Here is a 20,570-nt window from a genome sequence, read left to right as displayed (position 1 = left end):
TACATTCAGCTACCACAGACCCATCTTAAGCGTAACTAATTCAAGTTAAATAAACAAAGTCTTAATCAAACTTTACTCAATTGTAAAGGATGTATAAAGGAAATATTTAGAATAAAGCCAATATATAAACTTCCTTTCCGTATAGACGTATTTACGTCAAATTCTCCGGAACCGTGGTTCCACTGACAACTTTTTATTTGGTGTTAGAGAAGACCTGTTAAAGAATTCTGTCCCATATTCCCATACACTTACGTATTTTCAACAGTACGCTAGGAATTACATGCATCTATGGAAATATATCAGCATAAAAAAGTTTCTTTAAATGAAGACCAACATGGAAAGCGTTACAGGATCATTATAAATAAATTAATCTAAAGCAGAATTACGAAAAAGGGTTAAAGCGGCTGGAGCGTGAAGATGACCTCTCACCTCCATCTAGTACCAAGGTTGAGAATGCGTGGGAAGGTACCTGCCCTCTAAGTCTCCACGTGGTGTTGTTTCGGTACATGAACAATTACCGTACCTGGAACAGTCTAATACCTGAGTGGTAATAGCCAAGTAATTATGTCTAGTCATGTGATCTGTTAGTGAAACATCTGCATGAGTGAAGAGATGTGTCTGAAGATGAAAGGCCGATATTTTTGATGTGAGTAGATGATGATACGAAGTAAAGAGTTGTAACTTTTGTATAGGGTATTATATCGTCATTTGTATGGAGAGACTTCAAGTCAGGACAGTTGGTACCACTCGGAGTTCGAACTACTTTTATAAAATATCATTAATATCGTGATGTGCAGGTCTCAGAGAAATGAAGTTTCCTTCTGAATATGTTAATTAAATGGAAATTTATGGGGATATTTCTCAGGTAAAATACAGTAATCGTTACGTTAGTTAAGAAGTTTAAAAAAAATATGGTGGTACTAGTAAATAGTAGAGGACTGCTTGGGATTAACAAATCAGAGTGCCGGTAATAATATACCACTAGTTTTCATCAACGACCCGTTGAAAGTTTAAACTTTTAAAAGATTTGCACTTCAGAACAATATCCATGAATGTCTATGTTTATTGACACACCTACAATTCAATGCTGTACGAAAACATGGCTACAAGTCTTAAACCGAATCGTTTATTTCTTAAACTGTACTTGTTTTGTGTCTATCGCAATGAAAACCTGCGCTCACATTCGGAAGATACAATTCCTCGTGTGTCGTGTGAGATGAAACGAGTATGGCTGGACCCTATATGGACTAAACCACAACTCTAAACATAACCGTGTGTCGGACATAACGTCATCTCGATTCTACGTACCTCAGCCAATAATAACATAGCTACTTTGATTGTCAAGTAGTCACGTGATAAAGTGTATAAATACGGTAATTATAATATTTTAGTCATAGCCATAAGACCAGACAACAAAACTTCTTAGAAAATGTTTCGATGTGTTTTTTGAGTCACGGGAATTCTTTGTTGTTCCATTGGTTAACATCATATGTCGTCATTAGCTTTTGGTGTTGTGATTGGTTGATGACGTAGCGTACCGACAGCGGTTTGAGAAAGAGTTGTGAAGGATCCAAGGTTTATATTGAGCGTTGTGTGGGGAACAGTTTCACTCTTCGAGGGCAAGTGTTAGAGACGGTTCTGTGTCTGCTTGAAGTGTGCTGGTAATTGTAAGCAATATGAAGGGCATGAAGTGTGCTGTTTTCCTGCTTCTGGCGATCGCCCTTGTGGATTGCTTTCCACGTAAGTACAGAACGGAGTAAATGCATGTTAGTAGTTGTTGATAACCACGCTGAAGAAAAATTTGCATAGTTTTCAATTTTATATCCACTCTGTTTTCGGTGGAATGTAGGAAACAATTTAAAATTTGCGGTACTAACATCACGAAACGCAATTGGAAGGAATTTGTTCGAATTCCGGCTGGGAGCAGTTTATTCAAAGTGAATTTCTTTGAATCCTGCTTCTTTTGATTCATAGTATAGTAAAATAAATCACGGCTTCTTCTCTCATTACCCATTTCTATTCACGTCAGTCTGACGCTGCGCTAAGTAAGCAGTTCTTACAGCAAAGCTGAATAACCATTCGTTCTTATAACGCGTGATGTAATTCAATTTCAAACGCCTTAGAAATTTTCCAACATGGTTTCGAGATTATGTGTAATACTTTGCTGTTCATTTAATGTCGTATTAATTATAATATGCTACTGGAAGAAACACAGGCGTGTTTAATATTAATGTTACGAAAAATCTGAGTTTTCTGAAAGGTATATAGAGTCAGAGTGGTTTTGGCGTGCCTCCGTATTCAGGAAGTCCTTGGTTTGAATCACTGCCCAGACGCTGACAATCCCGACAGAGGTGTTCGATGCTTTTTGGCGTAAATACGTCTATATTTTAGGGTCAGTGTCACGCCATAGTGGTAGTACTAGTAGTCATTCCGTAAAAAAGTGTGACGAAAATGTGTAAGATGGATACCTAGGAAACTTCATCTGTTTATCAACAAATCGACAATAATTACCTAAGAAACATTTATTTACTTAATTTACTTATTAATTTTAAGTTGGTGAACGTTTAACTGTGCTAATACTGAGGCTGTAACTAAAATTGACAGTGGAACCACGGTTCCGGAGTATTTGACGTAAATACGTCTCTCTATTTAATTTATATTTACGTCTCTGTAATGTAATGTAATGTAATGTTATCTTCAATGTCATCCATCTTGTTACGAAAGCGGATTGTTGACGGCAGTAATATAACACAACAATGGCGAGTAAACAGATGACGTTTCCTAAGTAACATAACAATGCACGCAAGCTAACCATTGTTGTCGATTTGTTGATACCGATCTTACACATTTTCGTTACACAGTAATATAACAACAATGGCGAGTAAACAGATGACGTTTCCTAAGTAACATAACAATGCACGCAAGCTAACCATTGTTGTCGATTTGTTGCTACGGATCTTACACATTTTCGTTACACTTTTTTGCGGAATGACCCTTCCGTATAGACGTATTTACGTCAAAAATATGTTGGAAAATCACGTTTAGAAGGATTTTATTTATTATGCAACATTGGTTTTTGTTAATAATAGCTATCCTTAACATTTTACTGTCTACTTTGATCTGAACCGTGTACTAGATGAAGACACTCGCTTGACTCATTTCTGCCACACTGAAACCTGCCAGGGAATGTTATCTCAGATTATATCCTACAGCTGCATGTTATTAACCAGCTGTGCTTTTTGTAACAAATGATGAATTGTATGCAAATGAAACATGGCACCTTCCCAGCGGGATTAAAAAAATTATCATTGCAGCTAAAGAGTCTGTCATCGTTCCAATAAAATTACCCTTGAACCTCATCGCCTTGAAAATAAATTCCACTGTCTTGACATTCTCCTTTCTCTATTTACGGTTTACGCTGACGAGGTGTACGCCTTGGTCGTCGTCATTCAATGTTTTTGATCATTGGTCTGTGTTCAGGAACAGCAAGTACTGCGGGCTGCGTCTTAACCCCGTCTAAGCTGGTCAGTCAGCATATTTTGAAAACGTCGCCTTAAATTCGCACTGTTATCATGTTAATATTTTGAAGACGTAATGAAGTTTGGTACAAAGTTTTAATCATTGGGGCGGATCCAATCACGAGGCCCTGGGTGAGATTAATTAGCGAGGCTCTTGATAAAAAAATACACGTAAATTGTTATAATTTTAACGTTTAGAAAACTTCCTATCTGGAATTGACTCGCCCGGTTAATGCAAATTTTGCTGTTTTTCAGCTGTAAATTCTAACGTCGTTAATTGATAAATACATAAGAAACATTGAGTTATGGATGACAGATGACTTAATTAGCTCTGAGATCAGGTGGGGAATGCAAGGATGGTTATGAATCTTTGTCACGTGTTTAACACCATGAAACCACATGCCGTCTGGATGTCGGGTCCCACACTTTTGAAATACGAAAGAAGAACTAGTAACCAGAGTTCTATAATGGACGTTTAGTATTTTTTTTGTTGCAACTAATGTATTAATTTCAAATTTTGTGGAAGGCTAATTTTAAAATGCATTGTTATGTCTCCCGTAACGTCCGACATACACCCTTGGAGTTAGCAGGTGACTTGCACAATTAAGACGCTACTGACGTGATGGTACAGTGATGTAGTTGTTTAGGCACGATCAGATGAGCGGGAATGAACCTTCGAATGCTAAGTGGTAGAATAATCAAACTATTTACGTCATCAACAACGATACGAATAGGCCTATTGAAAGATCATTGGGTCTGTACCAACGTAATTCAACCAGACGCTGATGTGTTGTGATTTGGACTCTTTTGTATTCGTCAGTGAAACCTGCAAACTTGAATGGACATTTCGTGGTTTTCTACACTGTCTGTAGGGGTAACAGTGCCTTCAAACGGTCCATGACCGTCTTCTTCCGAAATTGTAGGCTGTGTAATCATTTCCCATATAATTCTACAGTTCTACTCGTGAGTTTCGGCAACTGGAACAGTGGGATTGTGGGTTTGAATCCCGCTTAAGGCTTCGTCTTTCTGTGTTGTGTTGTACTGTCCTGTATACAAGTAGAGGCCTTGCGACGGGCCGATCCCTCATCCAAGGAGTCCTACCGAATGTCGAAAAGAGGTAAAAAGAATCTCGCAGAATGATTCTCCACAAAATTCCAAAGCCCAGAGTGCTTTTACACCTATAAGTTTTGACAGATTAGTAGGCTTATTAAATGCGAAGTTCATGCAATATCGAAAGAGATCTGAGGTGACTAATGGCGTCATTAGCGTTAGGATTACAGCAATCTCGATAATTGTTAATAATCAGCCAACTTGTAAGTTACACAACTTAGATTGTTGTCGAAAGCAGTGCAACCGAAGAGACTCAGAAATGCGTAAGATCACGTTGAATAAAAGTCATAGTTCATTATGCCCTTTAATAAAGAGGTCTTCAAATTAAATTACGTAAGTACTGCTATAATAGACGAATCGTATATGAAAGTTTGTAAAAGCCTGTCAAGGAATATAAGTTCATTTAAGCCCTTTTAATAAATTGAAGTGAATTACACTTAATATTTGTGAAAGAGGCTAAATCAGTTTTCCTAAAAATGTAGATCTTCACATATTATCCCATGAATTATCGAAATCAGACCCATAATTTAGGCCCTTTTATATGCGGACAGATATGAAATTTATGGGTGGTTTTCGAAATCTCGTTTTTTAGAATGCCACACATCACTACACTCCACTTGTCGGCAAGCCGACCTTCATTTCGTTGTCGGTGTTTGTTACATCATTTCCGCAAAATAAGGATGTGCACTGAATTAATGAACCTAGTATTCATACGTATTACAAACAATAAGTCTCTCCACTGAGCCGTGTCAAATTGTAGTGTATGCCAAAATAAACAATACACCTCCCCATAATTAGAAAGTAAATATTAATTATGGTTCTCAGTTGGAAAGTCAAAATTGTGGAAAGCTGTCAGTCACGTATTAAATTAAGTCACTATAATTTCGGCTCACTCTTCACATTTAAAATAGGATTTTATTTTATTTAGTGTTCTGTCTGACGACAGGTCCATATGAACAGGATCCTTCCATCCTTTTCTCGGACTGGGACCTGTTCATATACGTTCTTGGCAGATGATCCAGAAGTGGTTTGCCATTGCCTTCTTCTGTGTGTGAATGGAGTAATTGTTGGGATGCCACGGAGAAACCGGGGAAGCCCCCGGAGGAAAACTCCGTGTTGCCTAGACCACGGCCTTGCCCAACACAAGTTATAAATTCGGGCACCGCCGGGAATCGAACCCGAGACCCCAGGATTACAAGGCCAGCGTTCTAACCGGTAGACCACCTTGGCACACAAAATAGGATATCGATGTCAAAAGGCTTGTTTCAAACTTCTCGTATCGATACTTTTTTGTTTTATGTTATTCTATTTATTTCTGCAATACAAAGATGGCATTTTATATGTAAAGCTTTTAAATTTGGAGCGACGTCAGGACTTTTTGAGCGAAAGTTTGGTTATTCTTCATTCTGGGTTGGTCATACGGCCATGTCAAGTTAGGTAAACAAAGTATTTAAGATCTGTTCAACCCGAACAGCATGTCGTCTCACTTGTATTGTAAGGTATAACAGGGAGTTTGAACTAAACGAGGCATTGATAAATATGTGAAAGTGAGAGGATGGAAAATTCAGGGGGTGGAGAGAGAAACCGGTTACGTTTCTGTGTAATGATTCAAACGTAACTGAGCTGTCGTTCCAGGCTACGGAGCTTTCTGATAACTATGTAACGGGTTGTAATTTCGGACATGTTACAGTCTGGCCTATTTGTATGTTTGTTTAGCAAATACTAGACGCTGGACTTACTGTGGAATATGGTTTCGTAACTTGAAATAAACAACGAGGAAAGCCAAGTTAATTAAAGGGTTCGATGCAACACGACACAGATGAAGAGTAGTTTAATACTGGAAATGAATGGATGAGGACGAGCGTAATTGTAAGGGAATAGTTCATTTGGAAGACCTAGGCGTGGATGGAAGGATAATATTAAAATGCGGTGGAAAGGCGTGACTTCGGAGAGGGGCCGATGTTTCGCTCTTGCGAACACGTTATTGAACACCCAGGTTCAATAAAACTTGGGGATCTTATCGTTAGCTTTTTAAGGAAGAATCTAATCCATGCATTTGGTTAGGCGAATTATCCTTTGTGTCTGATTTTGTTTCCCTGCGTATTCCTAAACGAATAATTCATTAGTTAGTAGAGAACTTTTGCGGATATGCTCGGAAATTCATTATTTGCGACACATGTGCACTGGCGATAACGTGCGAGAATTTCCGCTTCCTTTTGGCTATTCCCGGATACGTCGTTCAGTTTCGTCAACATAATGGGACTGTGACAAACGATCATGTTTCGGAAATGGTGGAAAGGGGGGAGAATGTGAAAATGTTATTTCTTTTTAAGTAGTCATTAATTTAGCCTCCGGTCATAATAACGCCGCCTATACAAAACGCCGAGTTACGAGTAGGGATTTTCGTTCACCCATTCATGGTGTAGGCCTGTTTTTCCATTGTGGCTGTTTGCTAAAATAATATTTAATCATTGAAACTCTGTTAACTTACCACGAACAAGGCGAAGTATTTCTAAAATTGCAGAATAGTTATTTCAGATTTTAAACTTTTAAATTCCCTATGTCCATTGCCCCTTTTAGCATGCATTATGAGTGAGCTCAGAAGTGACTTGTAGACATCCATAAGATTCTGGATGAGACCGTGTAGTTAAGTTCGAAGGAAGCTGCTGTCTCGATCTTCAGAAGAGAAGTAAACCTCGTATTACAATTAAAGGTTATGTTGGTTTGTTGCAAGATGTTAAATATAATTGGTTAACATATTAAGCTTTCATTGTACCACAGTATGTAAAGACTTCTCTCGTTTCAAAGTTTCTGTGTCTATAGAATTGCAGCAAAGAGTTTCCTTGCTAGAGGACTGGGTTTCCAAAAGTGCAAAACGAAATTTAGCCTTTGTTACAACATTAGCATAATTTTTGGTGCTGACTTCACTGGTAACTACAAAGTACTACTAAAGTAGCCAAGCTGCATTAAGACAGTCCATTACACGGCGAAGTCAACAACAGAAAATGGGTATACAAATTAGCAGTCGTATCTAATAGGTCGAAACATGGAGTAGGTTCTTAATAAACATTGAAGTCATAATCAAAAATTGTTGTATAGACTGACTATCAACCTAACGATAAACACATAACAGGATGCATCCCGTAAAACATGTTATTAGACTATGTTAAACAGAAAAGCATTGATAATGCCCATCAAATGTATGAAGTTTCTGCAGCAAATTAGTGTTTCCAGGGATCTCTAATACGTAGAAGACGCACTGTGTATGTGTTTCACAATATTTCATTATAAACATTTCAGTAGTTACCGTGTTCATTGACATCTGTTGAGAAACATGTTTCATGAAACGAATAACATTCATAAGAGACATCATGTAGGTCTAGTGTCATACTAAAACGTGTGTGGTTTGTGGTCGGGAAGTCCTACTGCCTAATCTCCCACATTGACGGTGTTGTAGCCCGCATTAATGTCTTATGACGCACGTTCTGCTGACAGTTCAGTGACCGTCTTCGTGTTTCAACGCCAACATAATGCACACGGCGTTTGATAAGCCACATTTAGCAATTCTTGCTAAACATAAACTCTTGGCATTTCTAACAAAATTCAGTAACATAATATATCGCATGTATCGATGAAGTACGTTGACGTCGAGAGTAGAAATGCCCGTAAATACTACAATTAATTTTCTCCCAACAATTTTGTAATTAATAAATGGGCACAGGCGGATGGCAGTAGCGAAGAGCCTAATTGTGGTCAGATTGGGTTGGGCTAGGTTCGGGTAATGATGCGCATGCCCAGAGCATTATTGAGTAATGGTGTCACCATACCACATCATTCCACCTTAGTCCGTGGACCATCGTCGCTTGAATTACAGCATTTATTGACGTCAAGTAACATTAGTTGAAACTTCACGAATGCACGTGCCAACAGTACTGTCTGTCAAGTTGCGACGTGTGCATACATTTGCTAGTAAAACAACGCCATTGGAAGTGTGCTAGAAATATAATCGAAAATTTGATAATATTACATAAACGTAGGAATGGCTTACTTTGGGTAATATGGTTTCATTCTCACTTTCGTCACAGGTATATATCATTACTCAATTGTGTGTGTTTGATGACAATTTTACACGTTAAAGGGTAGTCTGCGAGCTCTCGCCACTTTATTTCATTTCACTTTGTTTGGTTCCACAAATTTCTTGGTAAGTAAGTCGATGCTTTTTATGGACACATGCCCTGGTCGTGTCGTTTACTGTGTATGTGGGGGTGGTATATTCCGACCTTACGTAATAGTGTATGTTGGAACACTCAGTGTTTATGAATCCGGCACAGCGCTGAACGACGTTACTTGAACTACCGTTTGTTACTAAGTTTAATTGGTGTAGACGCGGTGTGTTACAACAGAATGGCAGGAGGTGCTCCAAAAAGTTCTGATGTGCATGTTATCGATTTGTTAACCCTTGGTAGCCATCCCTCCTGTCTTTCATCTTCGTACATAAAAAAAAGTCGAAGAGAATATTCTAGGTGCAAGGAAGAATGGTACTGCAGATGACACACATATTGTTTTCTTTAAAACCAGAACTAATCGCGTGCTGTGCGAAGAAACTACAGGTCTATCATGTACAGACAACGGGTGGAAGAACTTTACGGAATTGGTTATTGTGGTCGAATGTGTTTGTCTGATCAACGATAAATTCAGAGATGCTATTTCACCTCACAATTTTTCCTATTCGCCAGAGATTGTAGGGTACAAACACACCCGAAACAGACCAGTCGTATTACGAAATCATCAAAGCTAAAAGCAATGGAAATTTACAACAGAGAGAAATAGTTGCATTTAATAAACAGTGGAAGTCTGTTAAGAGTAACAGTGTGCTTATTACCCAGTAAACAAATATGCGTCACCCTATTCAAAGTACATCTACATAGAATTTCCATCTACTTGCAGAACAGCATACATTAGCTAAGCACAACACGCGTACAGTTTTTAAGTATCCTGCTGCAGATATTGAGCAACCAAGGTGAACCAGCGACACGTCAGTTCTTTTGAAGGTAAAACGTCTATTAGAACAGCGCTGATTCACGATGTGGTAACAACAGAGGATGTTTGAAGAACTAGTCAGTACCTTGTCCCATTCTTATTGCACATGCACACATGCTAACCTAACGATATAATTATTAACGTTTAAGATACTAAAATTGAAGAGACATCACAGTTATATTATTTTTAAGAATTGCATGTTAAAGGAAGTTTTCTAAGGATGTGGGGCATGTTATCCGATTCCACTCATTACTAAGGAATACAGCAATTGAATCCAAAACTTATTATCCTTCATCGCTGTTCGGTACAATTTGTATTTAGTTTCCGTAAGGTAACCAAAAACATAATGGGAAGGTCATGTCTGTTAGTCTGTGTGTTTCATACAGTTATTTCTGAAGAGATGTAACATTTAGCGTCTGTAATAAAATATTTTGGATGAATTTAAAATCGAAGTTGGATGTCATCTGGGCTACTGTGCCTTGTGGTCTGGTAGAAATTGACCAGAGTTTTTACAAGACTAATGCTGTAACATTTAAACTAGTGTTCACTTTGCACTGTTGTCTGTTTTTTCAGGTGAACGTGACGTTGAAACAGTAGAGGATGATCCAGATGACATTCCTCTGCCTTCTGTACCTGCAATAGCTGTCCCTGCTAATCCAGGATTTGCATATGTACCAAATTTTTATGGCTTCTTCCCTGACTTTGATTTGATCACAAGAATCAAAGGTTTGTGTCCCAATGTATTAAACCACCTTCCTTTGATATCCGCTGAAATTGCACTCTGGGGATGCATATTTCATTCTGCCTAGCAACAGTAAATTGAGGTTATGGTTGTGTTGAAATCACTGCAGATTAGTTCATTACCATAAGACCACAGCACAAATCAAGAAATGTAAAGCAACTCCATCGGTTCCCTTTCACATATTGAATCTAATAGAGCTGTTGGCATTGACAGTGTAACTTCTGGCATTTGTCAGTCACGCCATAAGGCAAAAAAAAAGTCTCTAAAGTCTCCATTAAATTAAGATATCTGTGACACTGCCATACTATGCAATAAGATTATTCAAATACGTTCTATCATTTCTCAAAATATGAATAATATTTAATATAAATATAGTCTTTTATTTATTAAAACAATATTGTGCATCCCTCACAGGCCTAGTATCACGACTAAGGACTCAGATTGGCGATTCATTCAGTAACTTCGATTGGAATAAGGGCAACACAACATCAACAACAAAGGTAATTTTTGTTTTAATTCTGTTATGTCTGGTATTCAGGTGAGAGTCTGGAATGTCTAAGGAATGTATATCGCAGAATATGTAAAATCCCCAAACAGTTCTAACATTTGTAGTACTTTTTAATCTTACTTTAAAATCACACATACGTCCTTTCTAGGTGATCGATGGTCATGTAGTGACAGTCAATGAAACGTCAATCAAGGATGATGACTCGGACTTGGTACTTCATGTGAAAGTTATTGATGTAAAGCCTACAGAAGGAGCTGATGAATCAGAAGAGAGTTCTGAGTCTTCAGAAACTACAACTCCAAAGAGCAATGGTAATGAAGCTACAGGCAGCGAGGAAAGTCTTGGCAATGAGATTCCTAAGCAGGTGGGTGATAATAGCGACTTGGCTGAATACTATTAACAGCAAGTCCGTATTCCTGCTGGCAGGCCAGTTGTGTGGAACAGAGGAAATTAGACTTCTTCTTCTTCATCTATGGCTCTCCGGTCCGTATTTGGTCCATGGCCTCCTCAATTCTCCTCTTCCATTCGGTCCTCTGTTAGGTCCGTCTGTCCGAGGTTGAGGTTTCGAAACATCTTCCTTTTTACAGTGCAAGGTTGTTAGCCTTGCGCCCAACCCCCAACCTGGAGGACCCGTAAATTAGACTACCACCACAATAAGAAATATGTGGTCATAGATGTCTTTTTCCATTGCTTTGTGTGATTTCACAGGGAAATGAACAAAATTGTATTTAATGTTGACATATACAGTATATTGAAGGTATCATTACATGTCACTTAATGGGAATTGGTTTTTATATCTGCGGTGTTGTTAACGAAGAAATAAATAAATGTACTAATTTGTAAGCAGAGATTTGTAAATTGCAAGATCAAATGTGACAGTGAATTCATTAACAAACTCTTAATTGGCTGGTCTTCCAACAGGGCTAATAACACAACACATCCAAGTAATGAATTAGATCCTAAAGTTATTGCAGCACAAATGTAAAAAATTCAGAAGAAATGTGTTTGTCGGTAAATTATTCTTCCTTAATTTCCAAGGAACGAAAACGCATGGATTCAGATATTTGCATGTTTTGGGACTTTCGCATAATTAGGGATAGACTGTGTTGTTATATATGCTTTTTTCTGATATAAAGCTGCTCAAACAACAAATGCTATTAATGTGTATGCCTCCATTTACCTAATTCATTACAAAAATATGTGGATATAACATCAATAATAAAATTAATAATCTCAGGCAGCAGCAGGGATCTTTAAGGGAAATTAATGCAATATGGCTTGTAATTATAACTGTACACACGACACACTATACTACTATCACATACAGTAAGCCCTCATCTGTCGACTCTGAATGCGTAGTTTCTTGTATCTATTAGATTTCTCTTTCCACCATTGTTTCTGTATCCATCATTGGATTTCTTTATCTGCTGATTTTTTAATCATCTGGTATTCATAAATATGATTTCACAGAGCATATATATAGTTGTGCTACAGGTTTCATTTTACCGACAACACTCCTGTTGTTTCAAAAGCCTGTAGTACTCTGATGATTTTTCTTGAATTTATTTATATTTACAATAAAATCATTGGCCCTGTCTGCAGTCACGAAAGCTAAGAGGCCAAGTGTAGTGATGATATATTTTTTTAAAAATTTATTTCTATGCATATCTATGTATAAAATATGTATCTGTTTAATAAATTATTAAACTAGTCTAAATATTTGTACTTGTTTACCCCGAAAGGTTAGTTCAGTATTCAATGATATGATTTCCCCAGAATGAATTGTCTTTTTAACACAGGATTCAGTATGCCCATCCCTTTTTAAGGAACCAATTAGATGACAAATGTTGATGGCTTACTGTATAATGGAATTTAGTCATTAAAGAGGGTGGTCATATTTTACCATTGTGATGATAATATTTAAGTTGTAGTATTGCTTGACTTGTTTATAATAAGACACCAATGGAGATGTAATTTTAACTTCCCTTTCCTATACTTTTATTTACAGTAACCTACCCTTCAAGATTACAGTGTAACATCGAATTTTATACAGGCGCCACTTTCTTTTATTTTGAAAATATTACTCTCTTTATCTTCTAATTCTGCCAGTGTTTTAATTCTTTAAATCTCTCTAATCTCATGGAATTTTATGTTTATAATACTTCTAATAAAAAGGCTTTTATGATAAAGTGAAATAGTACAGATATAGATCTGTAATTATTAATGTTAATTCTGATTGTTTAAAAACACAGACTATGTAAAGTATAATACGTGTCTTGTAGATCTATTTTTATATCTAAAAGATGAGGAAATTAAAGTTTCATTTCTGTGATAATAAACGACAAAGCTTTTAATGTTAATTAAACAAGTCACTACTGAAAATATCACTCTGTGCAGCAAATTGAAGCAGCTGTTCATTTTTACATTGTGTAAAATATATAACACAAATAATACTTCATTACATTTTTAACTCTTTAGCACACAAGGAAAATTACTAAAATGTAGCATTGGAAATATTTAAATTGCCATTTACTTTCGGGGTTATATTTTTGTGAAAGTACTAACTTTGAGAAATCATGTGTGAAGAAAATGAGGACACTTTGAAGTTAAGTACATAATTTTTTTATGTTGTGTAATAGATCATAAAATTAAAAAAAAACACTATCAAATAGGTAACAAGAATTTTAACCTAAGATGTGGTAGGTGTAACTCTTCATTTTTTATGTAATACTATGTCTCTAGGGTTGACATTTACAGTTCTGTTTGTAAATATTAATGTCAAAAAACTGTGCTAATATGACTTGACTTTTGTATTACATTTAAATTTTTGTATAGTATATTGAAATATTTTTATAAATTGAACACTGTTTTAAAACAGTGGGGAAAGTATGTAGATTCATAATTAACAGCCTGGCAACATTTCTTTTCTTTGTTACTTGTGTTTGAATTTACATTATACTGTGAGATATTAATCTAATACATCAGTTCAAAAACAGTCATAAGAAATGTAAGAGTCTTGTCATTGTGACACCATAAATATTGAACTTACGTTGTACTTCTCATCAATTCTTACATGTATATGCAGTATTTTGTTCAGTCTAATATAGCTTGTGCATGTAAAAGTACATATTTTCAGCAGTATTAAAATCCTTTTATGTAAATGTACTTGTAATTTTTTCTCCCACATACATTTCAGCTTAACCAGGTCAATGTTGATAAGGCATGTTTTTTTCCCCACGTAGCTCACATTCAGCCTTTGATCTGTTGACATGAGTTACATAAAAAAATATTCAATAACAAATTTCATCTTAAAATTGCATTTATGAAATTAATTTTAAGTACATCGGTTCATTTTGTACCAGTTGTTAAATACAAAGAGGAGCATATAATGGACTGCATGCCTTGTAAACACAAGTGTGACAACAGCTACTACTTCCTACCCCGCTGCTTTTGCTTGGTCTGTGCTTTTTGCATGCATGAATGAACTTTCTATATTTAAATACTTTAAATCTTAACATACCAACATAGCACCTAATTAATATATTTATTATTGTTGACTTATAGTAATCAGTGCAATGATTAAGAATATATCATACAGTGAGATGCTATATGTTAGTTTCCGGTTGCATTCCGGTTTCTTTGTAGATATTTACTACGAACACTTATCATGTGCATTGAAATGTTTTCTTCTCTATTATATCACTCAGTTTTTCTTGCTTGAAAATGAAGACCACAATTATGTCATGTAGCGTAGTAGTTTAAGTGTTACTAATAACATATTCAATAGCAGTGGTTAAATGTTCCAGATGTTTGCACACTGGGCTAATGTGAGTGAGGGCAAAATAGTATTGTGCACACATGTACTGTGTTCTGTTTTGTTCTAAAAGTAGGTCAACTTCAAAGATTTCTGTCTTCTGGGTTGTTGCGCTGTGTACTCTGGTTAACATCGACCAGACTACATAGCGCAACAACCCAGAAGACAGAAATCTTCATACTCACCGCTGTGAAAACCTCAAATCTTACATAGGTAAACTTCATGTATCTCCTAACCTAAAAAAGATTTTCTTGTCTTAACACCATGATTGATGTAAATTAGTAATACACATTTCTCATAAACATGTAACCCACACTGCAAATACCTTCATTTTATGCACATTCCTTCATGTAATATTAGCAGGAGTGAAATTAAAAGCCTTTATTTTTAATATCCATATTGTAGAATACTTGGCCACAGGATTTTGTCACCAGCTGTACAGTATTGTTTTATTTTGTTGTGTCATTTCTTACTTTGTTTGTTAATATGCATGGGACTTTTGGTCCTGCTTTTACTACATAGATGTTACTGTGTTAATCTGTTTGGGTATAAATGGTATAAGGTCTATAGCACTATGCACTTTTTCAATGACACTTTGTCACGAAAGCTCTCTTACGTGTTTTCTGTGTTGCCTTATCCTTCTTCAGCCAGAGGAAGGAGTAGCTGAGTCACTAGACTACATTTCTGAAGAAAGCAGAGAACACCTTGTTGAAACTCGTGGAAACCCTCCTTCCAGTTACTCCATAGATGAAGTGGACCCAATTAATGAAGTGGATAATTCAGTTGAGGTGTTTCACACAAATGAACCAATTAGTTTGCATGGTGATATACTCATCAATAAACTCATGTCTGACCAGGAGATGAAAGGTGGAATGGTAGAGATTCCTTCTGATGTTGAGGTTTTTGCACCAGATAACAGAGAAATTTATGAAACTGATGTTGAAGACTCTATCCCCAGCATAAAGGATGTTTATGAAACTCTTCCATATGCATATTCTCCATTGAGGCTTCAGAATGAAAAGGTAGTGAGCCTCACGTAAGACCAATTGGTGAAAGAGATTTTTTGCCAAAGAAATTTAAATTACTGCTCTCTTATTAGGTTGAGTATTTTACAATTAAAATGAACTGCCTTTTACACTCGACTCAGCATCACACTTGTGATTGGAGGTGATGACTAGGTCTTACATAAGAAGTACACACATTTACAGTGCCATAAATATTAGGGTTTCTACCAGAAATACACATTGGTTTAGGTTCACTCCATATATTATACAAGTGACCCTCTTCTGTGATTTAAGAAATGTCTTACTCAAATTTTTCATAATGGAGTGATAAGAATAATTACACATTATTCATGTGTAAATGTACGATCAAAGGAAATATGAGGTGAACTGTATGAATGTTGTAATGATTCTACCTAACATTTAGAATAATGAATTATGAACTGTTACTGATCCAAAAACCAGTTTGACAGCAGCTACTCATTATCATTACACTGTTCATTATGATCAGCAGTAATTTCACCTTCCCTAAGTGAAGAAATGAATGCAATGATGTTTTGTTCCCATCCAAGGATACAGACATGTTTTTTTGAATTTACATCATGATGCCATAATTTTGAATGAACAAAAAATTTTATATTTGAAAGATGTTCTATCATTTACCTACACTTTAAATCTAAATATCAGACATTGTTCCTGTTTTATGAAATAAAAGAGTTCATCCTACATCATATTTTACGATTGCAAGGAATCGGGCCCTGTGCATAATTTTCATACATCAATTGTAGTATATTTAGTTATTTGTTGAATAAATGTAATTAGTTTTGAAAGTGAAAGGCCTGTGCCCTAATCCACTAGCATATATTAGTGACCTTTTGGTTTATGCACTAAATGTCATGGATGGTCCAAGGAATAAAGTAAATTGGAGCATTGCTGAAGTAAATAAGTTATGCTATATTTGTCATTAAAAGAAGCTACTTGTGTAATTTGAATGGGGTAAAGTAATCACTACTTCGCAACAAATGTGCAGAAGGCAGGATCAGTCTTATTTATTTTTATTAACTTTATGTAAATATTTACAAAAATTGACTCAGGACATAATTATTGTACAGAAATTAACAGTGACGTAAGTCTTTTTTACAAAAGATAAAATAACTTGCCATGTATGAATGTGTTATGATTACAGGGTGAATGGTTTAGAATATGTTGAAATAAAAGCAAATATATTTTTAATGTTGTTTTATGATTTTATTCACCCCTGAAAGTATTTACTTCTTGTTATGAAGGCAAGTAAAATTCCCTGAATCACATTACAGGTTACTGATATTCAAATAAACAGGATTATACCCGCTTAAGAATAAAAGGCAAGAAAATCATAAAATATTTGTTCTACGCTACCTTCCTTTCTTGTAGATAAAATCAGAACTATGATGTTACCACAATGTCTCTCCCCCCACTTGGGCAGGTTCTTCAACAAATTTTCTGATTTTCACAAAATTTGGTATGAACATACTCAGTTTTGTTTATGAAGTTTGGTATATACTAATTCCAGCATTCACTGAATTTTCATATAACTCCATGCTTTCCAGTTGCTGTTAAACTTTAGAACACTGTTAATACCCTGGAACTAGCTAAATGTAAAAAGGAGGCATAACATGAGTTTGGTTTATGCAATAGTGTGGCAGCACAGCAGGTATTCAACAGACACAAAACTCTGCAAGATGGTGGTCATACCACTGGTACGCCTCGCAGGCCATGCCATAGCTCAGGCAGTCACTGCCTTCTTGCAATGGAGGCTTAGGTTTGTACCCAAGGCAGTCCATGTGGGATTTGACATAGAGGCACCACAACAGGCTTTCTGCCAGTTCTTTGGTTTTCTTACCAAAGTCATTCCACCACTGCTCAATCATGCATCTTTTAGGGGCAGGACAAGCCCATTAGTGAGCACAGATCCACAGACAAAATCGCACCCCACCACAATACACTTACCTCAAAACCTCTTTTCATTAAGGTGCAAAGTTAAATTATGCGGACAGAAAAATGTTTGGAAATGGGTAAACAAAATTACATATTCACAATTCAAAGTAATTATTAGCAAACCACTTTATTCATCCTGTACAACAGTAGTTTTCTCAGAGACATAGAGTCCGTCAAGGAATTTTCTGATGTCCTTGTTTTTCACCGTCGTCGACTGCTGGATAAGGGCGGCTGAAATAAGGGAATAATAATTTAACTACAAATGCTACAGCTCAAGTCAAATTCTTATATCGAGCTGTATTGCTGTGCACATTTCACTGTTTCACAAGAATTCAAATGTAGAGGGTAAAAAACAATAAAATTAAAATTAATTACTATTTTTAATCAATAAATGAGATAATGGAACAAAATATTATTCCTTTAATATTGTAAACTTCATGTATGATAATGTGACATCAATAATCTAACCATAAAATACAAAAGAAAATATTTTCTTCACACACTGCAAGGGGAAAAAAGTCATTACAACGAACATTGAAGCCATACATTTATCGCTGTACATATCCTTGTATAATCTTTACCTGATCTTGACACATCCTCAATGTTGTTGCCCTCGAGGATAAGCTCATCTTTTTGCTTAGGAGAATTAGTAACAGTCACACCTGGCGCCATCTTCACTCTGCGAATGAACTTTTCTCCCAAGAAATTGCGGACTTCAATCACTGAGTTGTTTTCTGTCGTAACACAGTTGATTGGGAAGTGAGCATACACAGCGCGCATCTTATAAAGGAAACCCTGTGGAGGAAAGATCACATCAATAGCCAGAAGATAATCCTGATATGTTTATTCTAAATTCTATACAATTTCTAACAAAATAACAGGTAAATAGAAAATATGACTTATGAACTGCATGCATAATGGTGATGGTAAATGCGCACCGATATGATGGCAGAAACCACCAGAGAGGACGACGCACGTTATAACATTTAGATATTTGCACATCTGAAAGTTAAATATCAGTCTGTCTGGCAGTATAGTTCTGTTCAAGTCATGCATTGGACTTCACAGAGTGGAAACAGCCACTTTCACTCTTCCTCATTTGTAAAGACAACAGCAAGAGACCTTGTATTACACATACAAGCCCTCCTATTAATGAGGTGAAATTGTGTACAAATGTAGAATAGATAATATGCAGTTCTGCTATTTTCTTACTTCAATAGAAAAAGGAATAATACGAATACCAAATGACACTTGGTATGTGCATTGAATGACCACAGAAATATGAACTGTGAAGTGCACAGTTCTGTCCATACCTTGGTTACTCCTTTAATCATGTTCTCAATGTGAGAGCAAACAGTGCGCACAGCTGCTAGCTCCTTCTTGGTCCCAAACCATTTTTCAACTTTCAAACGTTTCGCATGAACCATCTAAGGAAAAAAGCATATAAATGTACATATGAAGTAGTCGACTATATTATATATTAAAAGTAATTCCATTACAACAGATTAGTGCTCTCATAAAAACTGAAATTTTCATCCTGTGATGTAATAAAAATTAAAGTAACCTGTGATGAAACTCATACTAACAAAAATGACAAAATACCTAAAAAACTTGATACACATTAAAACAGTGTAACAATGAGAGAAAGGTAAATCTACCCACCATTCTGTAACGTCATTTTGCAATTAAAAAATTTCTAGGACTGTATCACATACAAGGTCGACATTACAAACTGAAAACCCCAGTTTTTCCACAAACTTTAACACAAAACTCAACAAATCTTGTAAGAACGGATGAAAAACATTATAAGGGGAGCTTTAAATCTCTTGAATCAAACATACATGAATATCTAAAGCAAGATGTTTAAAGTTCCGTTTCAATACTCCACGTGGCCCCTTCACAGTCACCAGTCGAGACTTAACTGACACAGTGACTTCTTTGGGGATTTTTACAGTCTGGTTTGTTACAATCTGCTTCATCCTGAAACCACAAGAAATGCATTAAGCAAGGTAAAATACAAGGTTCAGAGGCCTCTAATTAACAGCTATGATGGCAATTTTTAATAACCTGATTTAACAAGACAACACATACAGACCAAGTGCTCCTCACAATGCAACAGTACAGTTTCTCAATGTGAAAATTCAGACGTAGATTGATGAAATCATCCTTAGTATTTAGTCCAAAGGGATACACAATTCTGAAATGTTCTCAGCTGTTTTGCATAGAGAAGTGCATTCCAAGAACAATGATGTTCAGAATGTGAAATTAGCCTTGTACAATACATACTAAAGGATACGTCGTATGTGACTTTATTGCAATATCTTTATTTCTGGAAAGCCACTATTGTAATACAGTCAGCATAAAAAGGCAATTATTTTACGAGAACTTTTAAGAAAGATATACGAATCATAACCTAACTCAACAATGAGAAAGTACAAAGTGCACCAAACAATTCTCTGCAACAGGTAGAAATGGCACACTTTTTATACTTTTCCGTTAAAATACTACTCTTTATTAAAATCATGTCTGTACGCAAATCTTAATAAACAACATTCAAGCCAATACAAAACACATGGATCATATACTACGAATAGAAACTTGATACACATTACAAAACTAAGAACGTTTTCATAACATTGAACTTATAACTGACACTCACTTTGAAATTGTACATAAAATGTAACAGATGAATCAGGATTATAAAACCAATGCCAGAGTTTCTAACCTTTCCACGTACTACATCAGCCGGAAAAAGAACTTGGTAGTTTTGCCAGATGACAACAGAGGCGCTCAGAGCACGTGTGATACCAGAGAGTCATAGATTCGCAACCATCTGTGTTCTTAACACAGAATACCAAAT

General features: G+C 36.1%; 2 protein-coding genes across 3 annotated transcripts; one reads left to right on the top strand and one right to left on the bottom strand.

Annotated features, from left to right (window-relative positions):
* Nucleotides 1-1,581: 1,581 nt before the first annotated feature.
* Nucleotides 1,582-16,966, top strand: vir-1 (virus-induced RNA 1). Its single transcript, XM_022060505.2, has 5 exons — nt 1,582-1,740; nt 10,242-10,394; nt 10,825-10,910; nt 11,067-11,282; nt 15,380-16,966. Exons 1-5 carry the CDS (start codon nt 1,677-1,679, stop codon nt 15,770-15,772), a joined length of 912 nt encoding a protein of 303 aa, XP_021916197.2. The 5' UTR covers nt 1,582-1,676; the 3' UTR covers nt 15,773-16,966.
* An 845-nt stretch (nt 16,967-17,811) lies between these two features.
* On the bottom strand, nt 17,812-20,518 carry RpL9 (ribosomal protein L9). Of its 2 annotated transcripts, none has more exons than XM_022060490.2 (5): nt 20,370-20,518; nt 19,552-19,690; nt 19,024-19,137; nt 18,292-18,505; nt 17,812-17,941 (listed from the first exon to the last, which is right to left on the bottom strand). In XM_022060490.2, exons 2-5 carry the CDS (start codon nt 19,687-19,689, stop codon nt 17,838-17,840), a joined length of 570 nt encoding a protein of 189 aa, XP_021916182.1. In that variant the 5' UTR covers nt 19,690; nt 20,370-20,518; the 3' UTR covers nt 17,812-17,837. The 2 variants fall into 2 exon arrangements, with proteins under 2 accessions (XP_021916182.1, XP_021916183.1); XM_022060491.2 differs by having other exon boundaries at nt 20,436-20,454.
* Between the last annotated feature and the right edge of the window lie 52 nt (nt 20,519-20,570).

The sequence above is a fragment of the Zootermopsis nevadensis genome, unplaced genomic scaffold (genome assembly GCF_977971745.1).
Source record: "Zootermopsis nevadensis isolate Lab colony 2312 unplaced genomic scaffold, Znev_1.0 Znev_ptg000011l, whole genome shotgun sequence".
Taxonomy (NCBI): Eukaryota; Metazoa; Arthropoda; class Insecta; order Blattodea; family Termopsidae; genus Zootermopsis; species Zootermopsis nevadensis.
Note: the sequence above shows the minus strand (reverse complement) of the source record. Positions and strands in the feature narration are given on the sequence as shown.

Coding starts and splice junctions, on each gene's coding strand:
- vir-1 (XM_022060505.2), top strand. CDS start 1,677: ATGAAGGGCATGAAGTGTGCTGTTTTCCTGCTTCTGGCGATCGCCCTT. Junction 1,741..10,241: donor CCTTGTGGATTGCTTTCCAC/GTAAGTACAGAA, acceptor CTGTTTTTTCAG/GTGAACGTGACGTTGAAACA. Junction 10,395..10,824: donor TTTGATCACAAGAATCAAAG/GTTTGTGTCCCA, acceptor CATCCCTCACAG/GCCTAGTATCACGACTAAGG.
- RpL9 (XM_022060490.2), bottom strand. CDS start 19,689: ATGAAGCAGATTGTAACAAACCAGACTGTAAAAATCCCCAAAGAAGTC. Junction 19,138..19,551: donor ATCTTGCTTTAGATATTCAT/GTATGTTTGATT, acceptor TTTTTTCCTTAG/ATGGTTCATGCGAAACGTTT. Junction 17,942..18,291: donor TGAGGATGTGTCAAGATCAG/GTAAAGATTATA, acceptor CCCTTATTTCAG/CCGCCCTTATCCAGCAGTCG.